The sequence below is a fragment of the Chrysemys picta genome, chromosome 3, assembly GCF_011386835.1.
Source record: "Chrysemys picta bellii isolate R12L10 chromosome 3, ASM1138683v2, whole genome shotgun sequence".
In the NCBI taxonomy this organism is placed as follows: Eukaryota; Metazoa; Chordata; order Testudines; family Emydidae; genus Chrysemys; species Chrysemys picta.
The window spans coordinates 74995266-75006217 of record NC_088793.1 but is presented as its reverse complement, the minus strand read 5'-3'; the positions used below and the strand labels follow the sequence as shown (position 1 = coordinate 75006217).

The 10952-nt window shown below is 44.1% G+C and overlaps 1 protein-coding gene across 1 annotated transcript; it reads left to right on the top strand.

Moving 5' to 3' along the window:
* Positions 1-780: 780 nt before the first annotated feature.
* Positions 781-9333, top strand: NDUFAF4 (NADH:ubiquinone oxidoreductase complex assembly factor 4). The gene is made up of 3 exons (XM_005301142.5): positions 781-1021; positions 4232-4329; positions 6031-9333. The coding sequence occupies exons 1-3, from the start codon at positions 895-897 to the stop codon at positions 6313-6315; spliced, it is 510 nt and encodes a 169-aa protein (XP_005301199.1). The 5' UTR covers positions 781-894; the 3' UTR covers positions 6316-9333.
* Positions 9334-10952: the final 1619 nt, after the last annotated feature.

The following is a 10952-nucleotide window of genomic DNA, read 5'->3' as shown; positions in this document are numbered from 1 at the left end:
TTATTATAATTGCAAAACATTAAAAATGCATTTGAGTTTTCATATAGAATATACATATATATGTAATTTCATGCATTTTTAGTATCCCCATATGAAACATTAATGGATCTCTCAGTTACTGCTGCTGCGGGAGAACATCATTCTTTTATTTTTAAAAATTAATTGAATCCTTGGAGACATCATACTTACAATGTATTTATAGGTACAGTAAACTGAAAAGAGGCGCCTCTGCTGAGATCAGTCACAACCTAACCTCCCAATACCCTGTGCAGTAGGCGAGAAAGTGGAGGGAAAGAAAAAAGAGAGTGAAAAATAAAAAAGTGACAAGTGGTAGTGTGCTAAAGTGAGGTGGGGTTGGGCTCATCCAGATTATTTCTTTTTTTGTCGCCAGCTGCTGCTGCTGCTTTTTCTCCCCTACTCCTTAAGCATAATAATAATCCGACCTTGCTCTCACATAGTGCCTTTTCATCAGTACAAGGCAGGGCAGCATCATTATTCATCAATTTACAGATGGGGGAAACTGAGGCACAGAGTGATGCCTTGACTGGTCACTGGTGGCCCACGTGCCAGGCACAAGAGGGACACTGGTGGGAGATGCTCCGCAGGCCAGGACACTGGGCAGCCAGCAGAGTATGTTGACCAGCCTCCCCGGCCTCGGCGGGCAGGGACCATGCTGGGAGCCCCGCCCCCTGGCACTCCCGTAACCGGAGCACACAGCCGCGCTCCCCCGCCCTGCCCCGGCTCCGAGCGGCTGCCTGACCGCGCCTCCCGCCTCGGCTGCGGGGCGTCCTCCTGCCCGCTAGGTGGGGCGCTGGCGGGCGGGCTGCTCTCTACGCATGCTCGCGGGGCGGGTAGAGTCTTGACCGCGGCGCGGGCCGGTGCCGCGCAGAGGTGATGGGTGCCAGGGTGACCCGCGTGTTCCGCAACTTCAACCTGGAGAGCCGGGCCGCCCGCGAGATCAGCAAAGACAAGCCCACGTCCGCCCCCCGGCACCCCGTCGCCAGGCCGGGACCGCTGCCTGGTGAGTGCCCGCGGCCGGCGCTGCGCCCCAGAGGAGTGAGAGTGGGGAGCGGGGTTACAGGGGGAGGGGGGGAATCGTGGGGGTTACAGGGCGGTGGGTACACGCTGCGCACACGCTGCGCGTGCGGGTGGTTAGGGGGCAGTAGGGCGCGTGCGCCTTCCCGCGGGGGGATTATGCGGGCCGGGCGCGTGCGCGGAGGAGTGGTAGTGTCCTGGGGTTTTCTGGGGTGGGGGCGGGACGGAAGGGTGCAGGGTATGGGTGTGGGAGGGTTACAGGGGGTGGGATGTAGGGTATGGGCGGAGGATTATGGGGGGGGATGCTGGGGTGGGGGGATTACAGGGTGCGATGCAGGTTATGGGGGGGGGGATGCAGGGTATGGGTGTGTGTGGGAGGGTTATGGGAGGTGGGATGCAGGGTATGGGTGTGTGTGGGAGGGTTATGGGAGGTGGGATGCAGGGTATGGGTGTGTGTGGGAGGGTTATGGGAGGTGGGATGCAGGGTATGGGTGTGTGTGGGAGGGTTATGGGAGGTGGGATGCAGGGTATGGGTGTGTGTGGGAGGGTTATGGGGGGTGGGATGCAGGGTATGGGTGTGTGTGGGAGGGTTATGGGGGTGGGATGCAAGGTATGGGTGTGTGTGGGAGGGTTATGGGGGGTGGGATGCAGGGTATGGGAGTGTGTGAGAGGGTTACGGGGTGTGGGATGCAGGGTATGGGAGTGTGTGAGAGGGTTACGGGGTGTGGGATGCAGGGTATGGGTGCAGGAGGGAGTTACAGGGGTTGGGATGCAGGGTATGGGCAGGGGGGGTACGGGAGGTGGGATGCAGGTTTTGGTTGTGGGTGGGATGCAGGGTATGGGTGTGTGAGAGGGTTGCAGGGGGGTGGGATGCAGGGTATGGGTGCAGAGGAGGGTTATGGGGGGTGGGATGCAGGGTGTGGGGGGTTATGGGGGAATGAGATGTAGGGGATGTGTGGGGGGCAGTTAAAGGGAGGAGGGGGTTGTGTACGAATCCAGAACATGGGAGCGGATGCGGGCTGGTGTGGCCAGTGACATTTAATCTCACCAGCCGCTGCCCTCTGGATGCCCCCTGGGGTCTGGGTCTGCCAGCTGCTACCTGTTCGGAATATCTGCCATGTAGCCCTTTTGCTTGGCTGGATGCTGCTGGTCCAGGGCCTATGCTGGGAGGTGTGGTCCACACCTCTCAACCTGTTATTTTACTTGTGGGTTTTGTGGCTTTGTATGGAAACCCAGTCTTGCTTGTCCTTACTTCTGGGTTGTTCAGTAACTGGCAGTGTGGCAGCAACTCTTGGGTAGCAGGGGGCACAGAGGGGTATGTAAATAGGTGTAAATAGCATAGTCAGTGATTTTCAACCAGAGGTATGTAGAGGTCTTCTGGAGGTACATCAACTAATCTAGATATTTGCCTAGTTTTACAACAGGCTACGTAAAAAGAACTAGTGAAGTCAGTGCAACTAAAATTTCATACAGTGACTTATTTATTCTGCTCTATATATTGTGCACTGAAATGTAAGTACAATATTTATATTGTAATACATGTATTTTATCATTGTAAAAATGAGAAAGTAAGCAATTTTTCAGTAACAGTGTGTAGTGACACTTTTTTTGTATTTTTATGTCTGATTTTGTAAGCAAGTAGTTTTTAAGCGAGGTGAAATTTGGGATTATGCAAGACAAATCAGACTCCTGAAAGGGGTACAGTAGTCTGATAAAGTTGAGAACCACTGGCATGGGTGACCGTATTAAGGTGAGCACAGTACTGGCGCCTGGCTCGGCCTCACTCTGCTTTGGCCAAGTCACTTCTGTGTCTGTGTCACCATCCGTGACACGGCAACTGCTATTGCAATACCTCGCAGGCATGTGGTGATGGATTCAGAGTTTGCACAGCACTCTGAAGAATAATGGTATGTCTACAGTGGCACAACTGTGGTACTGCCACTGTAACTGTAGTATAGGTGCTTCCTACATCCATGGAAGGGTTTTTTCCATCAGTGTAGTTAATCCACCTCTCCAAGAAGTGGTAGGTAGGTCATTGGAAGAATTCCCAGCTGTGACTACGCTGTGTTAGGTTGACCTAACTAACTATGTCATGTAGTGACATTTTTCACAGCCCTGAGCAATATAGCTAAATTGATATAATTTTTAGGTGTATACCAGGCCTAACTGTTGCTTAGTATTGCAATTTCTTTTCTTGAATAGCCATAATAGATTCTCCTTTCCCTGTGTATGAGACAACATTAAGTATTGTTAATATCAGAACTAATGCAAAAATGAGATGTGCCTGGAAGTGTCCACACACTTTCATTTTCACTTGAGTTGTGTGATGTCTCATGGGTAAGGCCCTACCAAATTCACAGCCATGAAAAATGCGTCATGGACCGTGAAATCTATGAATCTTCCCCATGAAATCTGGTCTCTTGTGTGCTTTTACCCTATACTGTACAGATTTCGTGGGGGAGACCAGTGTTTCTCAAATTGGGGGTCCTGACCCAAAAGAAGTTGAAGAGGAGTCACAAGGTTATTTTAGTGGGGGGTCAAGGTATTGCCACCCTTACTTCTGCGCTGACTTCAGAACTGGGGGGCCAGAGAGTGGTGGCTGTTGGGCAGGTGTGCAGTTCTGAAGGCAGCACCCTGCCAGCAGCAGCACAGAAGGGAGGTTAGCAATACCATAAACACAACATCCTTATTTCTGTGCCTGCTGCCTTCAGAGCTATGCAGCTGGACAGTGGTGGCTGCTGACCAAAGGCCCAGTTCTGAAGGCAGCAGCTCAGAAGTAAGGATAGCAATACCATACCATGTCATCCTTATTTCTGCGCTGCTGTGCTGGCGGTGGCTCTGCCTTCAGAGCTGAGCTCCTGGCCAGCAGCCACCGCTCTCCAGCTGCTTAGCTCTGAAGGCAGCAGTGCAGAAGTAAGGGTAGCAGTACTGCAACCCCCCCTACAATAACCTTGTGAACCCCCCACAGCTCTGTTTTGGCTCAGAACCCCTACAATTACAACACCGTGAAATTTCAGATTTAAATATCTGAAATCATGAAATTTACTATTTTTAAAATCCTATGACTGTGAAATTGACCAGAATGGACCATGAATTTGGTATGGCCCTACTCATGGGCATTCTAAACCATGAAGTATAAGCCAACAAGAATATGAGCGGGAGAGAGTGATTTTCTGCTTTAAATCTTTTTTCTTAGATGATCCACAAATCCAAGAGGAAATTCGCAAAAAAAATGACAAACTTCTCACCTTATTAAAAGAGGTTTACGTTGATTCCAGAGATCCACCTGTGCAAGTGAGCATGTCTTCTTTCTGTAATGGGTATAGCAGCAAGCACTTTTCAGCTGACAAAAGCAACATACCAATGCTCATGTGATGAATAGGCTTTATGAAGTCTGTCGTCTTAGTAGCTTACTAGCTGTTAATAGATGAAACTGAGCTTTTTTATTGCTGTTTTGTATTTCAGTTGTTGTTTAATAGAAGTCTAATTTGAGGGTCACATCCTTATTTAAGAGTGCCATCAACCTTTCTTTATGCCCCCAGTTTTTCTTCCTCTGCATGAAGCTGTCTATACAGGCATGTTCCTCTATCACATAGAGACTCCATCTGAGTGAACCTTCCTTGTGCCACAGGCCCCAAAGTATACTCACAGATTTGGCTTTCTAGAAGTTTAAGTGGCCAGTCTGTGGAAGGGATGGGAAATAGAATTCCTAATGCTATAGATGGTAGAAGAAATTGGGACTTGTGTGAGAGAGGATTTGTGGTTCTGCTGGAGAACAAAGAGGCTAGTACCAAGAGTAAAGAAATTATTAAAATATCACTTAAAACATTGGTGTCCCTTTAAGTGAAGTCCTGTATTTGTTTGGGTGAGGAAATGGTAAGATGTTTTATTTATATTTTCCTGTACAATTTTCTAGATATTTTTTCCCATGAAACGGATGAACTAACAGCAGTTGTGTATGTGATCTGCATGCAAGGCTAAACATATTGGCATTAGATTAAAAAAAGTTAGTCCTAGGCCTCTCTTATGCTTGTTTTCAGTTTGTTTGTTTATAGCAGCATTGACCCCAATACCACTATATGAAAGAGACAAGGTGGATGAGATAATATCTTGACCTGGAGAAGAGCTCTGTGGAGGCCGAAAGTTTGTCTCTTTCACCAACAGAAGTTGATCCAGTAAAAAATATTACCTCATCCACTTTGTCTCTCTTATATTTGGCATTTCTATAACACTTTCCATCTAAGACAAAAACATTTTTAGAAATGTTAATGTATCCCCCATAATGTCCCTGTGAGATATGGAAATAATGTTATCTCCATTTTACTTGGGTAATAAAGAAGCTAAAAACCTGATCCTTCAAAGTGCTGAACACCTGGTTTCAATGGAAGTTGGTGCTGCTCAGTACCTTGAAATATATGGGACAAAACTTTCATATGTCTGTTCCTGAAATTAGGCCCTGAAATTAGGCATCTACATTCACATTCACACCTACATCAGTGGACTGAATTTCAGAGGTCCTGAGCACCAGCATTTCCCACTGATGTCAGTGGGAATGGTGGGTGTTCAGCTATTCAAAAAACTAAGCTATTGATTTAGGTGCTGAATATTTGGCCGTGGTAACTGTTTCTGAAACTGTGGTCTATATAGAACATAGTGCTTTGAGGACAAAGTAGTGTTGGATTATGGTAGTAATTTTCAACCTGTGGTCTGTGGTCCCCTGGGGGTCCACAGATTAAGATTTCCAAAGGGGTCTGCATCTCCATTTGAAATGTGTTAGGGTCCACAAATGAAAAAAGATTGAAAACCACTGGCTTACGGTCTAAGAAAGAGAGGCAATCCATGAGGATCAAAGTCTTCACAATGGAAAAACTGGAGAGCCTGTTATATTTAATTAAAATGAAAGCTTTAATTAAAGAAATAGGCGAGAAATATGCAGTACACACACTAAACAGAACTGTGATTGACTTGAACTTTTTTTTTCTCCTCCCACACTAGGTAAAAGATGAAGGTGGAATTATCCCAAGTAAACAGCAGGAATACAGACGTACAAAACTTGGTCATTTAAGGGATCTAGATATTTCGAGCATTCCCAAAGGCAAAATTTCTGTGGTGGAGGTTCTGACTCTTCTCAATAATCATAAACTTTCTCCACAAACATGGACCACAGAGAAAATAGCAAAGGAGTACAATATAGACTTGAAGGAGGTCACCTCTCTCTTAGAATTCTTCATAACTTTTGGGGTGGAGATCTTTCCTCCCCAAAACAGAAAAGCTTTATAACCTTCCTAAAGTGATTGCCGAAATCTTGGTTGATCCACTGGTGTCTTCATTTGACACTTCTCATACACTGTTTGTGTGGGAATTTGGTCTCATGCTCTTAAAGGTTGCCCTCTTGTAGCAATAAAGTGCTTTATTTAAATGACGCCATTCTCTGTGTGATTGCTGCATGTGAAAACAATGTATTTGATATATTCTGGTTCATAACCTGTCTTATTTATGCCAAATAAGGAGACAATCAGTGGAATAATGTTCAGGACAATAAATGATCCACTTAAATTGTTCCAGTTGTTTGCAGAAAGAGTTTTATTTTTAAATAAATATCACCTCTTACTGAGAAGTCAAATGGAAAATGTGTTGGCTTTGGACTTCATTCAACCAGTGTTTTCTAGTGATTCTGCAGCAATCTTTATCATGGCATCTATTCTTATTCATGCAAGTAGTCTGCAGGTGTACATACAATACAACAGAACCCCTTTTCCTTTAATTAAAATAATGATGGGAGAGGGTGTTTGCTTCACAAAGAAGGATAATTGCAGGGGAAATAGAATTTTCAAGCATGTCAAGATCTTAAAAGCAAAAGAGGGTGAATTGTGTGGGGGAAATTGCTTTTGCACCTTCTTTAAACCATGGAGCTGTAATGGCTGCAGTTAAGCATAGCTGCATCTATTCCATTCTAGTTAGCCCCACCTTTGGGGCCAACTTTGTAAGTCATTCATCAATCAGTTTATAAACAGCAGTGTAAAGTGGTAGCATTTGAACCTATTGCAGCTTTCCTTGGCTCCCGCATCTTCATTGTGTGATACAGTGGCTCATCTCATGTAAGCATGATTTTAGTAGGTAGCTTTCAAATTCATCTGGTTCCTCTTTTCTATAAATAGAAATATCTATGGAGGTCCACCTGCTTTATTTTAGTATCCCCATTTACCCATAAAGGGTTTATATATTCTAGCCTAAAAACAGAAATTCAGGTAACCAACTTCTGGCTAGAAATTTCTATAGAGCGCACTACTGTAATGCTGCTATATTACCATGTTGAAGGTAAACTGCATCCGTCATTGCTCTTAGCCAACTATGTTATGTGCGGTAAACTCGATGTAGGCTAGTTGCAAGTTGTAAACCTTTGGATACTATAGCTATTCAAAATGTGAAAATATTGTCTTGCATTGGTGATTGAATAATATGGACTTTCATGGTAATGTGAGCAATGTTAAACTTTGTTTAGTATCTTTTCTGTTTGGGGGGAGGAGGAGGGAGAAACCTTGCCAACTTTCAGTTCAACTTCTGCCTAAGGCCTTCTTAAAATACTGATACTCTCCTTTAGCAATAACAACATCCCATAAATTTAGAACTTAAAATCAGGTAAATTCTGAAGTAGGGATACAAATACGTCTAGAATAGGCTTCTTTTAAAAATGTTCCTGTTTTTTTTTCCCTACAGGCTTCTTGATTTCAGTAAAATTCCTAGCAAGACTAACATTAGCTTTGCCATTTCACAACAGAATCCTTTCTACTTGCATTACTAGCTGATTCAAAACAAAACCATTTTCTGGATAGTGCATTTAAATACGTTATCCATTTCTAATGCACATGGTATTGTAGTATCTATGTTCCATACAAAATTAACTCAGTTTGTCTATCCATAAAGGAGCCTGCTGGCTCCTTCAGTCTTAGGTTTAGCTGCCCTAAAATATACCATAAGAGGACTGCTTTTCTATTGAGTTATTATTCAACAAAAGTATTTTGCCTCTGTCTTAATGATCTCTAAAGCTTTGTGGCAACATTCCCAATGAGCAGACCTACACTGAATGTGTACCTCGTGTCTGTGCTAAGGTTTTCGGGTTTAATCTTGCTGGAGTTCCTTTCCAGCTTCACTTTAAATGTGGTTTTATGATATTTGTGAGTATTTGCTAGAATAATGAAACATGTTGCACTAAGCAAACTTCAGTGACCTAATACAGTTCTTAAGAACATAAGAACAGCCATACTGGGTCAGCCCAAAGGTCCATCTAGCCCAGTATCCTGTCTTCCAACAGTGGCCAATGACAGGTACGCCAGAGGGGAATGAACAGGACAGGTAATCAAGTGATCTATCCCCTGTCACCAATTCCCAGCTTCTGGCAAACAGAGGCTAGGGACACCATCCCTGTCCATCCTGGCTAATAGCCATTGATGGACCTATCTTCCATGAACTGATCTAGTTATTTTTTGAACCCTGTTATAGTCTTGGCCTTCACAACATCCTCTGGCAAGGAGTTCCACAGGTTGACTATGCGTTGTGTGGAAAAATACTTTTGTTTGTTTTAAACCTCCTGCCTATTCATTTCATTTGGTGACCCCTAGCCTCTTGACTAGCTTAGTTAATTTTCCTTACCTCTTACCTGGTTGGTATACTCTTAGTGCAGTCAACTGTCTTACACTTATCTATATTCTCTTGCCTTTTGATCAGATTCTAGTACATTCTCTCTGATTTTCATATTCATATATTTCTAATTATGCATACTTTTGTTCTCCACATTTTTTTTTACATTTTTTCAACTCATTTTGCTTCTATATCCTCTGTCCTGATAGCATGACTGCACTGATTATTTTTTTAAATTACCTTGCTTCAGTTACATGTTTAATGTTTTGAAAACATAAAGGTATTTAATTGTGGCAGTTCTGGGAGATGGTGCAACACATACTGACTCTGGGAACCCTCCAAATGTGAAAATTTTGCACACTTACTGTCCCAGTCATGCAACATGCCCAATTTGGATCAACTTTTTCCCTGCTCTTGGCCAACAGGAGTCTTCTGCCTTTCACTGAAATCAGCATCAAAGAGGTGCAAGTCTGTTTTCAAATCAAATTGTATTGATCACCATTGTATTAGCTTGGAATATGTGACCATTATGTGTCTGGATGCTTTGTGACTTTGTGTGACTGCTGTCCCTGTTTCATTCTAGAGGAAAATTATACCGAGTGCTAATGCAACAGCTGTCAATCTTTACTGTATAAGAGTATTAAAATAGAATTTTCCAAAGGTCTGTCACTGATTTTTGTAACTGAATAGTGCTTGGACCTCTTGGTTGGAAATGACATAGATATTCCATTGGGCTGCCTGGCATTGGGGAAGTAGGCTGTGGACTAAATTGTGCCTTTCATGCAGAGTCATCAGGTGTGCTGCAGAGCTGCATTTCCCCACAGGAGCACCAGCAGGCATTCTCCTTTTCTGAAGCAGAATGTCACCCTGACAAGGGAGCGAACACACTCTTCCATCTCTTTGTGTGGTACAGCTTAATCCCTCTACTGGGCCTGTGTATGTGTGCATTGTGGGGGGATGGTGTGGCCCCACCTGACCCCTGCTCATGTTGGAGCACCAGGCACCCCCTGTGCTTCCCACATTATGGAATGACAACTTTGCCTGACCTTTATGCAGACTGTACAGGCCTGTGGGCATCCCTTTCCCCCCCGATCCCCTTGCTATACACCCATGTAAGAGCTAGCCCCATTCTGGTCTCAAGATACAGATGACTTGATTATCCCTGCAGACCTGTACTTTTGAGTCCAATGGGAGATGCATAACGGGGCTCAGAAAATGCATTGCCCAATACAATTTATGAAATGGTTTCAGACTGCTGCCAATCTGCCTTGTTTTTTTTTATTTTGATCAGTTGGTTAATTTAACTGTCCATAAGGATTTATTTTTGTGTGAATAATTAGATGTAGGTGGTAGAATATCTTAAGGTATGTCTATACTGCAATTAAACACCTGCAGCTGGCCTGCGTCAGCGGACTCAGGCTTGTGGGCTCAGGATGAGTGGCCGTAAAATTGCAGTGTAAACTTTTGGGCTTGGGTTCAAGCCTGGGCTCAGGGACTTTCACACCTGGTGGGGTTCCAGAACTCGGTCTCCAGCCTGAGTCCAAATATCTTCAGTGCAGTTTTACAGCCCAAGCCAGCTGACACAGGCCAGCTCAAGTGTTTGTTTACAGCATGGACATACCCTTAAACTCTTCACATGCAGCCTTGCCATTTGTGACAGTGAGTTGTCCCTCACATTTGGTGCTGAGGTAGCAGCATCAGATCTATAAAGCAGAAAAGCATTTGCAGCTTCAAACTGAGAGAGAGGATAGTTGGTCTCCAAACCTCCTGTATTTTCTTATACTGCAGAGCACACCCTTTCTGTGCAGGCTGGGAAAAAGTGTGTGGGCTTTCCTCCTCAGTCCTACATTATTGCTAACCCCAAGCATTCAAAAATCATAAGGCAGAGCCAAAACAATTGTGAAATTGGCTTGAAAATTGTAGAATTTTTTTTAAAGTATATTTTGGGTTCTTATTTACTATCACATTTTCAATTTTTTTCTCTGCAACCATGAGGGCTAGAAACTTACTTTTTTAAAACATGAAATCTCAGTTTCTCATATAATCAGATGGCTCCAGAAGCTGATGCTTTAAGAAAAGCCCCAAATATTGTGAGATTTAAGATAAAATTTAGTAGTGCTGGCACTTGGCAGATTGTCTACACTAGTGCTCCCAATGATCATTACAAAAGACTGAGTCAGCTGACCCAGTGTTAGCAAGGTGAGGGAAAAGTTGCCTAGTATAGATAGGTTTCAGAGTAGCAGCCGTATTAGTCTGTATCCGCAAAAAGAACAGGAGTA

Coding starts and splice junctions, on each gene's coding strand:
- NDUFAF4 (XM_005301142.5), top strand. CDS start 895: ATGGGTGCCAGGGTGACCCGCGTGTTCCGCAACTTCAACCTGGAGAGC. Junction 1,022..4,231: donor CAGGCCGGGACCGCTGCCTG/GTGAGTGCCCGC, acceptor CTTTTTTCTTAG/ATGATCCACAAATCCAAGAG. Junction 4,330..6,030: donor CCAGAGATCCACCTGTGCAA/GTGAGCATGTCT, acceptor CTCCCACACTAG/GTAAAAGATGAAGGTGGAAT.